Below are 15,657 nucleotides of genomic sequence, written 5' to 3'. Positions count from 1 at the left end.
AATTATATTAATGTAATCTTTTTATGCTGTGGTGTTAAAAATTCTTGAGCGTGAGATATGCAAGAACAAAAAAACATTTACCAGAAAAATTAATTTTATCAAAAAGGATCAATTTTATTAAAAACTTATACTCTTGAAACAAAATATAAATTTGATCGTTGCATGTGTTGATGTTTGATATGAAAAACTGCTCCCATGAATAACATCACGAGAGAAAACAACTTCTCAAAGTGCCAAGAACACAAATAATAATAATCTGCATGGGCAATTTAATACTCACATTTTTTCTTTTACAAGATAATCACTTTCGTAATATTCTCTATAGCTGTTAAAAATAATAGCAATAATTGAATCTTTCAAATCATATATTCAGGCGAAGAAGACATATTTAAGCAGTGAAAATCTGAGCACAGGTACAAACCTGCATCTCGTAAACAGCACAGAGAGGTATCAGCTTCAATATCTTAAGATATAATAATCAATAATAATACAGCAGCACAATTTCGCAAAAAATAACTCCAAAGTAAATGAGTGAGTTTCAAGTGCAAGAGAAACATAAAAGTGCTGATTTACCATGGAAAATGGCTTTCACTTGAAGCTTCCAGAAAGTAGTCATATCACCTGTGTTTTGACCCACCAGGGCCTTGGAATAAATTAAAACTTCTCTTCTCTATATAAGCATAAAATAATTGTTTAAGGCACAGCAATTCATTGTTCATATCAGCAGCACTTGTTGCATGCGGATCACTTTCTAATGCTTGACTCTTTGATTGTGCGGTGCATCGACAAGATCCAGTCACTTTTAACGCAGAAAACTCAAATGTGTTTACAAAAATAGAGTCTAATACTTTTCTAAAAATATTCAAGATATTCACGATTGTTTAAAGATCAAAATCAGGCTTTGTTGGGTTGTGACACTTTAGTGAATGAAAAAGCTGCATTATTTAGCACCACTTATTTTCAGTGGCAAATTCACACATTTTTTTTCTTGATAAAATCCACCCAGCCTGGCAAATTCTCTGCGTCAAAAGTTGCGTGAGGCGCGGGAAATTATCCAGGAACCACACTTTCAGTGCATCTCTCCATTCGTCAGTTGGCGCCGGCACCAATTCGCAAACTCCACCGTCCTCTGTCACTGTTCACACGGTGCAGCCCTTGCGGGTGCCATAAAGTAGCTTGAGCTCTGGCAGGATTTGCTGCTTGATTAGCACTTGCGTGCGCTTCACAAAGACGCTTCTCTCCTTGTCTTTGTGGTAGTATTTGATGCCGGGTCGGTGCACCAGAAACGCGTTGTCCAGAATGTGGAACTCGTAGTTTAGCACGCACATAGCGTAACCCTGGAAAAATATTAATTAATAGGCCGATTTTATCACATAAATGTGCTGAGAACTATAAAGTAAAATTTATTGTTAAAAATTTTTAACAAATTTTTACCTGAATTTACTTGGCGTTAATAATTTTTCTGTTTATTTCCTTTTTGATGATTAAAATTTTTAATATTTCTATTAATTTTTATAGATTTTTTTTCTCACCTGGGTCATTTTGTCACTCATTCCTTCCCAGGACAGTCTCTCGTCATATGGGGGCTCCTGCCTGGTGCCTATGTAGATTGGCTCCCAGTGCAGGTGACGTCCCGTCCTCTGGCCGACATGGAAAACATGCAGGCCCTCTGACTGAGGCAGCGCCATCCACTCTGCCGCTTTCGGCACATTATGGCAATTTGGGCACACCTGAAATAAAATTAGTCAGAATTTTTGTCTTCAACCCTTTTTTTTATTAGGACAAGACAAAATGTCTTGTGCCCTTTTTCGCGCTTGTAAAATGCAAGCTCCAAATCTTTATTTATATTTAGAAACTAACGTGTTTGTGGAAAGGCACGGCGTCCTTATTCTTGAGCATGAGTGCAAGCTGCGTCTTGTTTTGGGGCATCGAGGAATTTTCCTTGACCTCAAAGATGCTGAGCGGGTACACCTTGGGCGGGGGTGGCAACCGAGTGGTGTTGGTTGTGACGTTGGCTGCCTGAGTCAGGTGCGCCCGCATCATTTCCAAAAAGTCGGGAATGACTCCAGGGTTGGGGTACAGCTCGACGTCCGAGGCGAGGATGAAGTGCGTCAGCGTTTCCTCGCGCGCCACGTTGCGCCCCACGTTCACAGGGTACAGCAGTTTGTGGGTGGTCTTGTAGGTTGGCTGGCTCATGGCAGCGACCGACTCCAGAGTTCTGGAGCAGTTGGCTAGGGGCAAGTGTGACTGGCCGTCGGACGCGGGCCTTGGAACCTGAAACAATAATTTTTTCAGTATATTTTATTCATAAAATTCCCATTGTTCCCTGCTTAAGGAGTGAACCAAAGAAAAATTTCAATTAAATTTTTAGTTTTCTCTATTTCCTAAAAAAAATTTCTTTCAAAATTGGCCAGATTAAATTTGATAATAATAAAAATTTACTTAACCTAGTTCATATCACCCCGGCCATTTACGTTGACAAAATAAAATGAATAAGACAATAAAGTATCTCAACTTCAAAATTGTAAAATTTTTACAGGGTTTAGATACCGTAAGCTCAATGTTAAGGATGGCATTATTTTTTAACATCAACCATTTGCATTATTAATTGAAATCAATAAAAGAGAAAACAAAGAAAATAAAAACAATGCTTATTCACTTGATTCTTTGATTTTTTTCAAGAGGACAAATATAGCTAGTGAGGTGCTTTGGCTTCAACGACTAAGTAAGGCTTATCTTAAAGTTTTTAAGTTTAAAAGGGCCAAAGAAAAGTGCTTGATAAAAAAACTTAATCTTTTTTTGTGATAATATCAAGATTTTGAAAGCGTCGTATTTAGTTCAACTAAACGCAAATGATGTGTACTTTTTTCATAACGTTTTGCATTCCGTGAGTTCATCAATATTTTGAATAATTAAAAAAATATATAGCACCCATCTACAAAATTTACCTTCTTCGGGACATGCTTCGTGGGGAAGTACAAATGGAATGTGACGTGCTTGCGGACAAGGTGTGCGCTGCGTCCACAGTTGCGCACGTGCTGGATGGCCGCGAGTGCCTGCGTCCAGTCTGTGCCAGGCGAAAAGACGGACATGGCGATCGGGCCCTGCCAACGCTCGAGCAGCGGCGCCAGGTTGTCGAGGAACGTGTGGTCGCCATGCGTGGTGTACGTGATCGAGTCGGCACACCCTGGCTGCTCCTCGGCGCGCACGTAATTGTAGAGCACCCAGAAATCGCCACGCTGGCCATAGCGCGGCGTCGGCTCGCGGTCAACGCAGCCCAGCAACTGCTTCAGCGTCGCCTCCGGCGCCGCCGGCGTCGCGACGGGTGGCTCCGAGGATGGCAAGATCTCCCGCAGATTGCGTCCTGTGTTGGACGCTATCGCGTGGGGCGTCCCGGACACCTGTTAAAAATTAATTTTATAGATATTGATTGTTTGGTTCTGTGTTTCATAACAAGAAGTTGCTGATACTGCCACATGCTTAAGTACTTTAATTAATCGACTTTTGTTTAAGAATAAACATAAAATGCAATCCATTTCAAACACTGCAAAGATTTCAAATTTGAGCCTAATTAATTCAATTAGTTATAAAAGAAAGACCATGATATATATAATTTCATATTTCATTCAGAATTTTATTCAACATCATAATTTGAGATTTAAGAATTTTAAAATTTGTATATTAAGTTTTTTATAATAATTGTTTTTTAATATTTACCCTTTCAAAATGTAGCAAATTTCTACAAAATTTGCAACATTAAAAATATTGAAAAACAAAATAATTAATATATAATTTTATAGAGAAAGCAAAAAATTTAAAGAATCTAATTCAAACAATTAGTTATTAAAATTAGCAACAAAAATACTTAAATTATTTTAAGTGTATCAAAAACGTGGCAAATATAAAATGTTAACAATAGTTTCGCCTTACCAAATTGAGAAGTTCAAAATATAATTTTACACCTCTGAATACAAAATTTTGAACTCTGAAATCTAAATAAAAAATTCTCTACTCACCACGGGGCTCAAGAAGGTGTTGAGCGCATAAAGGGACACAAAAATGAACGACCCCAGCAGGAGGCCTGATGTGAGTTTTCTTGACCGGATCATTGCGGCGGCTCCGGACTTGCAAAACCTGAGGTCATCTCGGCAGGTGAACCATCTCTCGGCCTGCCACCATCTGCAAAAAATAAATGAGTGGTTAAATTACAAAAAATAAAAATAAATTGAGTAACAAAGAAGATAAGACAAAGAAAATATTTACAATTGATGGCATTTCGTTGGCAATATTGATTACGGTCGGGTCGACCCAAAACACGCACAAACACAATTTCCCAATCATATATAATATATGATTATTTCATGTTAAAGGCCGTACTTATATTCGTGATAGAGTACTACTTTTTAGGTTCGTTTGTTTAGCCGCCTTTATACACATGAATTATTTGCCCAGTGAAGAAGCCTTCTATTGGCACTTTCGATTTATGTGACATCAGCTTGTATGTACTCGGTGAAAAAAATGAAGGTCGTTTCGAAGAAAAATTTTATTGCCTCTTGGAACAATTGCGCAAAACCATGATACCGTCAACCAGGGAGTAATTCTTTGACACGGACTGGCGTAGTCCAATTAATTAAGAGCGCGTGTCCTTGGCGGCCTCTCGGGGGCAAAACGCGGTTTCATATTGCTGTACCCTCTGTCCTTTTAAAAAACTCAATGGGCAAGCCGAACAAAAGCAGCATGGACAGGCGTGTCCCAGCTCGTCGGGGCTCTCGCATGTCGGTGAACCATTCTGCTCTCGTCGCTCTCTCTAAATCACCCACGCGTTCTAACTAATCTCCTTTGTCGGTTCACACACGGAACTTGGTTCGCCCACCTATGTGTGCCACGCTAATTTAAATTTATCAGCAGCGATTATGTTCCATTAATCCTGAGTAACACCCCCCTATAATATAGAACCTTCTGTTTTACTATTTACTTATTTAATTCGCCGGCATCCAGGAAATTCCAATTATTTTCTAAAACAAAATTTTTTTTAAAGTTCTTACTTTGTAAGCAAAACATCCTTATTGGACGTTTCTTAAAATTTTAACGGTATTATTAATTTTAAATTTTGGTTGCAAATGAAGTTTATTGTTGTACCACCGGGCAATCTCTGCTCAATTTGATACAAATATTAAAAAGATTATTAAAATATTTTTCAAGTAGCATGGAATATGAATGATTCATGCACTGTGCTTGAAAAACAAAATCATGTGCCAAAACTGAAGTATTTAAATAAATATTGTGTTTTGAATGTGCAGGAAATTATTGTTTTATATTTTTTTCCACCCGCTTTGATTTATTATTTTTATTTTCATTTTGGTACTGCGATATAGTAAAAAATGACCTGTTCTGCCTCTTGCATCTTTTGCTTTGTCTGCGTCTTTTTGCCCAAGGCAGACTTTGCTCTAATACTTGTGTGGGAATCGCCGTACGTCGACTGCGAAACTCCTCCTATGAGCGCACGAAACCCACGTGGGCTTGGCGAATCGATTCTCCACTTTTGGTCACCAGCCGACGCGGTAGCAAGAACCCTTTAATGCGGCGCAATTACCCTCGCTTTAATAATCAGCATGCGCTCTCTCATTGCACTATAAAACAATAAAGGCACGAGAGGCACACACTCAAATTTTTACAATACGACTTGACCCCACAGAGTAATCGAGCTTTCATTTCAAACAGCAACTTAACCTCGTATTCTTATCAACTTCACAATATTGTAGAATTTAACTACAGTAACGTGATAAATAATTATATAAGTTGATTGCGGGCACTGGACACTGGTGAAGTTTTTATCTGACGGTCGAGTAGAGGAAATGTCGCATGCAATATTGAATTTCCTGTGTTTGTGCAGGTCCCCTAGTGATTTTAATCAAATTTAGATAAAATTAAGTAATTTATTTTATTAAGCTTGCGATTTGATTATTTTCAGTCATCGCATAAATTTATAATTAAAAATTAAAATTCGAGAAAGGAAAACTATTGACTTATGTAGTACCTATGTATATAATATGATATTATAATACATAGTATATTTTTTGTCATGAGTTTTTAATAAAAATGTTTTTAAGTATACGTTTCAATCAGTTTCAATTTGTTTAAGTTATGTATTTGAAAAAAAAAATATCAAATTATCATACCTGGTGATTGTTTCAGGTTTAAAAATTAGCATTAATTTCAATCAATGCAAGCAGTATTTTTTCACTGTACAGTAATCATAAATAAAAAGACAATTGATTTGCTACGCTCTCAATTTTCAGGTCACGATCGATTGTATTACTTTAATTAGAGGACTTGAATATCAATGTCAAAAAAACAAAACTCAATTTACAAAACCAATGTTAAGCGCGTGGGAAATCAATACTAAATTATTATTTATTAAATGCAGATCGAGTCAGGCCTTGTTTTGTATTCTTCAATGTAATTATAAAATAGGAGCTAACGAGTAATAAATTATTTTGGGTTGACTGCAGCAAGTATTAAGGCATGTCAAGGCAAGGGTTATGCCGCAAAATTTCAGCTCGTCGCCGGATTGGCCGTATATTATTTTGGCTAATTTTTAGCGCACATAGCGTGCCGGTTGGTAATTTTCACGATCCAGTGAAGGGTGGAAAATGAAAAGCACCTTCCGCGAAACGAGATCGAATTTCTCACGCGCGGCCGAGCAACTCAATTTGCAAGTTGAACCTGATGTGTGCCTAATTGATCTCGCGTTCCAATAGCAGGTCCAGTGCAAGAAGTGCATTTTAATGCACGCGAATGAGAGAATTCCGCTCGGCGGCCGCCGGCGTGTGCTGTGATTTACGAGATGCAGTTGGCGAGAAGGAATTTCTCGCGGTGCAAGTCGGCTGGCCAGGCCGCTCGACTTGCCGAGGAGTCTTTGAACGCCCTTGACTCGGCCGACCTTTGAGAAACAACCTGGCCAAGGTAGTCGTTCGCTGGCGACTGCCGCCTCCGGCCTCGCCAAACGCAATTATTGTCCGCCGCCGCTGACAAAGAAATAGAGCTTTTGTGTCTGTCGCGGGAAAAAAGTCGGAAAAGTGGCTAAATTACATGTCGGACGCGCGGCGCCTCGATAGGCATTACATCTAACGGTTCTTGAATCTCGGATTGGAATCTTTGTTTGCGGTCGCTGTATTGCTTCAGCGTCGTTCTGCCGGTGAAATTGGATTGGAATACCTTTGCCGCAGAACTTGATTGTTTCCAAGAAATCAAATTATAAATACCAAGATAATTATACTAGTGTTTTAAATTCGTGCATCAGTGAAATTAAACAATTATAATTAATTCAAACTTATACTGTTTCCACTCCGACTTTTTATTTCTAAAATTAACATCATTGTAAAGAACATTAACAAGCAGAAGACAAGTATGTATTAGTTAAAAATGATAAACACATGATTCTAATTTCTTACTGATTGTGAGGACGAGAGTTAAAATATATATAAAAAAAATATCGCTATTACGCTAATATCATTTTCTAACTAAACAAAATGGAGAAAATTGAAAAAAAATTCATTTTGATTAATTTATACAATTTTTACATTAAAAAACAATAAAATTATTTAATTATCAAAATTTCATTTAAAATATTTAAATTTAAATTTAGAAATAAAACTAAACATAATGTAAAATTTGATTGTTAAAATTATTAAATTTGAAAATAAAAATAAAACATAAAAAGTTGTGTTGTAACGAGAAGTAAAAATGCCTGCCTAGCCCTGCAAATAATAGCGCGTGTGGGCACCTTCGCATGGCCTTTTGCCTTTTTATTGATATTTTAATATCTAGACTTGTTCAGAAATTACTATATTGAACACAACATATATCTTTTTTGATCTTGAATAAATTAATTTGAAATTTAATTGAATGCTGGTTAAAATTATAACATTATAATGCGTGGAAAACAACAATGCATAATTATTATAATGAAAGTAGTGGTATAGCGTGAATAATCATCAAACTATGCTCGCACCAGACAGTTAAAAATGTAAACGTACTCTGAAACGAGTGTAACTGCACCAGCGGAAGGTCAAAGCTGATTTATGTGTTGCCAGAGACACCGATAGAAATGTCAAAGCGGAGAGCAAAAAATGATGTTGGAGTAATAAACTGATTGATAATAGGCAGTAAATGACGGTGGCGGCAACAGGCAGTTTAAAAGTTAATAATCTGCTCTCTCGTCCCGCAAACGACAAAGAGATGCAAGCGCTTTTCGTCATTATCGACTGCGCGCAAGGTGAGGCCAATTTGCAGAGAGGAAATAATGAAATGGAGCTGCTGAAAGGATATTCACCCTTGTTTGTATGATGGCTTCGAGACTTTTCTACTTTTACATTTGGACGTAGCGGTGCATCAAAACCACAAATCGTTCACTCCAAACATAACCCATTTGCAGTCTCATTCAGAATTGCTGATATAAGGCATAATATAACATGCATTTTGTAATTATCATTTTATTAATATGAACCCATGACCGGTGCCAGCAAAGGCCGGGCTTTGTATATTCCCAAGCGAAATTAAACTCGCTCGCCAAAAAGGCGCCACAAGAGCAATTTATTGGCGAGAGCCATGAGCTGCGTGATCGACAAAAGGTGCTTTTAAATGTGTGCGTCAAAGATTGATTTGAATCAACTGCTTGTTGAGTTATTGAAATTGAATTGCAGAAGAGATGGATAGACAGTGAACGATTAAGTTGCTGCCTGTATATTGTTAAATAAGAAAATTTGATAACATTTAACTAGTGCAATTCATACAATTTATTACATATTAAGTTCCGTTTCGCGACATGCACAAAATTAAATGTGAAAAATATCACACAAATAAATTACATTTAAGAGGAAGGAAGTAAAAATTCATGTTTTCGTGTCGTACAATTTTTTAGCAGCAATTTTAAAAGTTTATTGGAATATTATGCCAAGAGGAAATCTCTGCAAAAAATCAAAATACATCCGCCTCCGTAATATTTAAATATTTTTTTATGTATAATTTTTTTTAAATAGAATTTTATAAAAATATCCTCTAGGCGGAGTTCGAGTTAGTTTATTTTAATAAAGGAATAAAATTAAAACCGTCACTTCTGGCTATGGTGTATATTATAGGAACACACATGGGTTTTGCTTTCAGCGTGTGTCAACTTTTCTCAACAGCGCATCGTCACTCGTCGGTCTCTTTCTCCGAGCGGTTCTCTCACGCAACAGCAAAAGGTCATCTCCATTTCACGGCTTGCAATTAAAATCGGAGCAGCAGAGAGGCGAGTGTGTCGAAAGAAAATGAACGAATCAAATGAAAATCGACCCGCAGCCGCCGGAGAACACGACACTGCCGTATACTTTTCTGTTATTGTTTTTGCGACATGCCTCAACATGACATTGCAATAACAACGTGCACTCTGGTTTCAAAAAGCGGCACCGAGTCCATTAGCGCGAGAACAGAACAGCCACTGCTAAATTAATGGGACGAAATTCGCCAGTGAAATTCGCTTCCGTCCCTCAAGAAATGAGAAACTCTTTTATAGGAAGCGGGCGGCGAAGCGTGCAACTCAAGAACAAAGAATATAAGGAGAAAATGTATTGTTTTCATTTGAATATGAACAACCTCTTAATTAATGAATAGAGAAATGATTATTATCTATCTGTTTTTATTTATTTCATAATTTTAATTGTTGAATTTTTTATAAATTTTGCGAGATTCCTGCCTAGTTGATTAATAAAAAGGAAAAATTTTTAACAAATTTGCCAGCCATAGAAAAATAGATAATGATTGGATATTGAATAATACATCCCATCAAAAGGAAATGATGTCATACCAATAATCAATCAAATTTTAAAAGCTTTGTTGGAGGCAAGTTAATAATAATAAAAAAAAAAAAAACTCTGTGGAGTCAGTCTTGTTTGCCAACTATAAAGAAACTGCAGCAAGCGCGTCTCGTCCTTGCTGACGAACCGTCTCGTCGCAAGTCAGTCAGGGCTGTTAGACGGAGAAACCTCAGTGGCATGATCTCACCTGAGTGCCTACGCGGACCTTCACGCGCGTTTCGTCACACCTTCAGCAGCCAAAGCTCTAACAAGAGTGAACAAAATTCCTTCGAGGACGCGCTTTTATTCACGGCTTATTTATTTACAATCGCAGACAAGAGAGTGTCTGCAGAAGAGCTAGTGTACTCGCAGCCGGGGCGATATTTTATTTACGTTTGTTTGTCCAGGTGCACGTGTTCGCGAAACCCTTTTGGTGCGCGGCGGCCAGCAACCATAACCACCCCTCGCAATGCCGCAAACGTGACAAGGCGATTTTCTGTTTCTTTTGATTGAAGAGTGCAAAGTTGAGTGCTGCTCAATTTAATGTCTGGTTGCGCAAACAAAATTAAGGTGAAAATTAACAAATAAAATTAAATCCTGTAAATTAATTACTTTACATAAGAATTTTTACTTTTAATTGTCATTACTTTAGACCTTTCACATAATTTTTAATACTTATCTACCTTTCAGTTAAAAGTTTAAGAATTATTTTAAATACAAATAATATCAATAACATTGGTGAATGAAAATATGGATAAATCGTCATTTAGAGGAAATTTAAGAAAAAAAAATATATATATAAGAAGCATCTCAAATGACAAAGTTTTGGTAATGAATTCTGTGTGCTTTTGTCAAGAGATGTGTTCTAATAAATATACTAACTTTAATATTTATGGCTCATTTTGTTAGAACATACTATTTTTAAGCAATCAGTGTATAACTATAAAAATAAATGACTTCAGTAGCATTGACTCTATAATCTTTGTCCTAAATCTTAATGAAACTAAAGGAATCAGAGCTCAATGCCAATTTTTCTATGAGTTTTGGCAAAAAAAGGTAAAGGATATCCTTCATTTGAGTAAGAAACTCTAGCCAGATTGTGAAGGGCTTGGCTAGGACCACATTTAACACGTGATTAATGTGTGTGTTCAAATCACGGAACTTGGGTTTGCGATTTAAGCCTGCTGTTAAATAAAATAGAGGACGCCTACTGCGAATAAATTTCTAACGCTCAAAACACAAATTCCGATTCTAATTACCGAGGTGTTTCACCTTGGGAGAGCGACGTCTTTTCTTCCACGGCTGCACAAGGTCCCATCTCGTTGCACGATGATTATTATTTTCGCGATTACCACATCGAACGTGGCAGCCACAAATTCAAAACACAATCGTGTGTTTGATACAATCTGTTGACACAATCAAAAGTGGAGGCGGCCCGACAGAAGAATTGAAAAATTTAGAAGAAGCTTATCAAACTAATATTTTTCAATATAAAGGAGTAGCCGACGGACCACTCGAAGAGCGCTAATAACGGTCGCAAACAGAAACATTATTCTCAACTGATTTAACGTCGGCGTTTAGAGTGCGTGTTTATTTATGGCTCTTCAAAAGCTATGGATAGTGACTGCGGCCGAAATACGATGGAGTTGGCGGGCGCTAATGAAAGCTTTTGTCGGGTAAGTGCTCACTCATTCATAGATAAATTAAACATACAAGAATAAAAAAAAAATTGAGCAAAGTGAAATTATTGAACAGACGTTCATAAAAAAGTAAAAAAGCTTTTCCTTTGTTGCTAAAATATTTCTAATTGAAACAAAACTATTTTAACAGAGTAGATAATGAAAGATAAATATCGTCATGGAAATATAAAATTTTGCCAGCTATGTTAGAATAGATTTATAGAAAAACCCCAACCTGTTGCTTTTGAAAATCAATCAAACACATCAGAATGAATAAAGAAAAAAAATGTTTTAGAATTTTACGCGCAGGTTTTTCCTATACAACAGAGAAAATCTTTTAGTCAGCGACGAGATGATGTAACCTTGAAAAAATGTGGGCAGACGTAATATTGCCTGTATTTTTCCTTGTTCAAAAGTAACTCGCCGCCCCGTGCCGCAACAACTCTCAGTTTTACAACAGGAAAAAGGGAAATTTTTTAAGAACCGAGCTGCCATTTGAACTATATTCCAAGAACGCCTATTTGGATTTTCCAGAAAACGAGGCCTAATTTTCCATCAGAATTATTTCTGTCCTCGCTGCCTTATATATAAAAAATAAATGCGGCAAACGCTGATGGAATCTAGTTTGGAGTTCAGTGGTCTGCGTGATGGCCCCAACGGTAGTGCCGTAGATTGAAAGAGGCGCTGCGAGATTGATTTTGGCCGAGTGTTTGTCTTGGATATGGGATGAAAAAAAGAGAGGGCCAAGCGCGATAAATAAAAGAAGACAAGAGGCCATAGCATACAAAAATTTATATGCATCACAGCACAAAACGCTCAACGTATATCGACACGCTTATCTAATCACAGAAGCGGTGTAACAATCAAAACCAATTTTAGAGTGAAAAAAGGGGATTTATGGCCCATAAGAGCCTTTCAGGGAAAATTTATGATATCAAATCATACAATTTCAAATTTTTGACGCAGTGATAATTTTGTATATAAAAAGTGTGCCTAATTGTGTAACTATTAAGCGACAGAATCATATAAAATTATAATTATATTTTTTTAACTATAATTTTAGTCACTTACAATAAAAAATTTATATTCAGATAATTTAAAGTTTGTTAAATATTTTGATTTTACTGAATAATTACGATAACATTTCCAACATTTATTCTTTTCCTGTGAAAAGGGAAATGGATACTAATTAAAAAAAAAACGTGCATTTTGCTTGCCTTGACAAAAGTAATGAAATGATTACATAAAAAATGTTCCTTCAAGACAAAGTAATAAATTTAAAAAAATCCTTAAATAAGAAATGCAATTTAATAATGAAAAATTGTACTCATTTGAAAGCAAGAAATTCCGCCCACTTATATTTTTTATCCACACACAGCAGCTTCCGCTCCCCGGCGTGCATTAGCGCTGTTACATAAACCATTCCAACCGAATGATCCGTTTGGAAATTTTGCTCTGGAGAACGTACCTGAGGTATGAGCAGGGCAAGTGAGAAAGGGCAGAACCGTGAGGGCAGCAATGTCTTAATCAACGTCTAGTTCTCCGCGGACTGCTGATCGCGAGCGTGGCTACGTTTTGCTTTGCTCAGCCAGCTTGCTGTATATTCCCCTCTATTTTCTACCATCACACACGTGACTCAAGCTCGAAATCAAAGAGGCAGCACCATGCTGCCATAAGTCCGCTACTGGATTAGCGGTTTTGTAATACAGCTCGGTGACATTATTATTTTTTTTCTTTTCAAATCATAGGCGTGACGATAACTTTATCATAATTATAATCATATTTTTTTTCTGCGCCTTTATTTAAAAGCTTAATTATAAAGTTGTAAATTAGTGCCATAATTTAATTATAGATCCCAAAGTGAAGTCTTGCGTTTTGCATCCCATGATGTCTTTTTTTTCTAAAATAACATTCCTGGTAGCGTTCGTTTGCACAAAATCCTGCATTTCAGTGAATTTATTTTAAGCCAAATTGAGTGACAAGCTTTATTTTTATTATTTATTATTACTTATGAAAAATTTAGGAGGAATTTTATGTCATAACAAAATTTGCCAAGATAATAAATACATTATTCTTTTGATTTCTAAAAGTGAAGATAGAACAGAGATAATAATGAGATTAATTAAAAATTATGTGACAATTTTACCATGTTTCAAGCACTCTCAGTGATAAATTTAAAACGCTTGATATTTTTTATTGCAATTTTAATTTTGATCCCCCATCAAGATCTCACGAGATTAGAACGTTTAAAAAACATATTAAGTTAACTGTACAAGAGGAAACATTTGACTACCTTCATTTATTGCAAAAATTGCAAGTTTTGATTAATCATAAATGTATAATAATTGATTGTGGGTATTTATCATATTTATAAATATGAACTCCTTAATTTCCCCAACAATGATTTAAAATCAATAGACAACCTGTTAGTGATTATTTTGGTGCTCGACCTTATGTCAAAAGGAGGGGGCAACCACCCTCTGTTGGAGGGCCACTTTTCGTGCCAGGCAAGCATTTTCTCGCCGACGTAATCATGATAAGACTTTCTCTCAATCGATCTCTTTATTGTAAGTTTTATTTTTAGCCGTGTTTCACTCTCGCCATCCGTTTGCATGCGATTTCGGTTTATGTTTAACCTCTGCTGTTGGGTGTGCGTCATTTGTAAAAAGTTGCATGCAGAGGCTATTTCCAATTTCCAACTAAGAAAATGGATTCCTTTTAATAGCAAAGAGGGGAGATTGAATGAAGAGATAAAAAGGAAATTATATCTTTGCACGTTCTGATATTCTCAATAAGAATATTATTCCGTAGAATTACTAATAATAATTAAAACACTAAAACATAATTATTCATTGCAATTTAAAAGGGAACGGCAGGAATAATTTTTAATAACAATTGAGATCAATTATGCAAATTATTGTAATAAAAAGTAACGCAACCTGCTGTAAGTGCGGCAATAAATTTACAAATCTCAAGTACCTTTGCAGTACCTGGCATATAACCGCATTAGGTTGTCTGAGTCGCCATCAAGTAGATAAGGAGCGAACTACTGGCGGATCAGGTGGCTACTCCTCTCTCAGGTATAACAAATAACGTACCTGAGAAAGCCTTGATTGATTTCTAAAAGCGGTCTTCGCACAAATTCCACTCATATCATTTAAATTCAAACTGTATAAAATTTATAGCAATAATAAGACTGCCCAAGATTTCAAAATATTTTGAAATGATTGCTTCAGGGCAAAAAGCCTAAAAAATTTGTAAACTTTTGAGGTCATCAAACCTTAATAGTTTCCCTGCAATATTTAAAGTGCCATTTCTTGTCTTAATTTCGCGGCTCCCTGACCGTCGCAATGCATACAGAACTGCAGCCATTAATGCAATTTGCAAATTCCTTTTGCCATGAAAAGCCAGGCAAAACCACGCTCTCTGCACTGCAACAATATCGACCTGACCAAAGGTGGCCAGCAAAAACCTTGACCTGAGACCGCGATCGCCTCCGATTCCAACTCGATTCGGTTTCAAGCTCACCTGTTGGAGGGCACGTTCATCGGCAGGGTTGCATTTTCCGACCCAACAAAGGCTCTCAGGGTCGGTGCTCAGGGTACCTACTACGTAATGACAAGCCAGCGAGAGGTGGAGAGAAGGATGAGCGCTGCCGGAGCCGACCTGAGCCGAGGTTTAACGCCGAGAGACGACTGTGTGTTCTGAAACGCAGCCACGGGCAGGAAGTGTCCATTTACCATTAGGCCATGTGACCTCGTTGGCTCTAATCCGATTTATTGTATTATTTGCCGACTACACGCACTGATATTATGTATAGTGTGACATGTGTGTTTGCGTGAAAATTTTGAATTGGTCTGTCTGTCCTAGTATATGCAAAGCACACGTGATGCTTCCTACAAACATATTAAAAACAAATGTTTAAACACTTAAAAAATTCCTTAACTCATACATTAAAACACACAAATTTATTTCCTTTCAAATATATTATTGTTGTTTATTCTACTCAAATCATACATGAAAAAAATTGAATTGGAATTGAATTTGGCCAAATATATTTCGTTGATATTGAATTGATGAAGATTGCTTTTTTGAGCGTAGTCTTTCTTCAAAATTCTTTACGTTGCGGCTTGCACAATTGT

General features: G+C 36.7%; 1 protein-coding gene across 2 annotated transcripts; it reads right to left on the bottom strand.

The window, feature by feature from the left end:
• Nucleotides 1-95: 95 nt before the first annotated feature.
• Nucleotides 96-15,205, bottom strand: LOC132201152 (beta-1,4-glucuronyltransferase 1-like). Of its 2 annotated transcripts, none has more exons than XM_059627094.1 (6): nucleotides 15,044-15,205; nucleotides 4,017-4,179; nucleotides 2,949-3,401; nucleotides 1,861-2,274; nucleotides 1,533-1,730; nucleotides 96-1,337 (listed from the first exon to the last, which is right to left on the bottom strand). In XM_059627094.1, the coding sequence occupies exons 1-6, from the start codon at nucleotides 15,061-15,063 to the stop codon at nucleotides 1,140-1,142; spliced, it is 1,446 nt and encodes a 481-aa protein (XP_059483077.1). In that variant the 5' UTR covers nucleotides 15,064-15,205; the 3' UTR covers nucleotides 96-1,139. The 2 variants fall into 2 exon arrangements, with proteins under 2 accessions (XP_059483077.1, XP_059483078.1); XM_059627095.1 differs by lacking the exon at nucleotides 15,044-15,205 and adding an exon at nucleotides 12,984-13,143.
• Between the last annotated feature and the right edge of the window lie 452 nt (nucleotides 15,206-15,657).

Source organism: Neocloeon triangulifer, unplaced genomic scaffold (assembly GCF_031216515.1).
Source record: "Neocloeon triangulifer isolate White Clay Creek 2 clone unplaced genomic scaffold, ASM3121651v1 ptg000014l, whole genome shotgun sequence".
NCBI lineage: Eukaryota > Metazoa > Arthropoda > Insecta > Ephemeroptera > Baetidae > Neocloeon > Neocloeon triangulifer.
The sequence above is the reverse complement of the archived record's forward strand: the minus strand, read 5'-3'. Positions and strand labels throughout refer to the sequence as shown.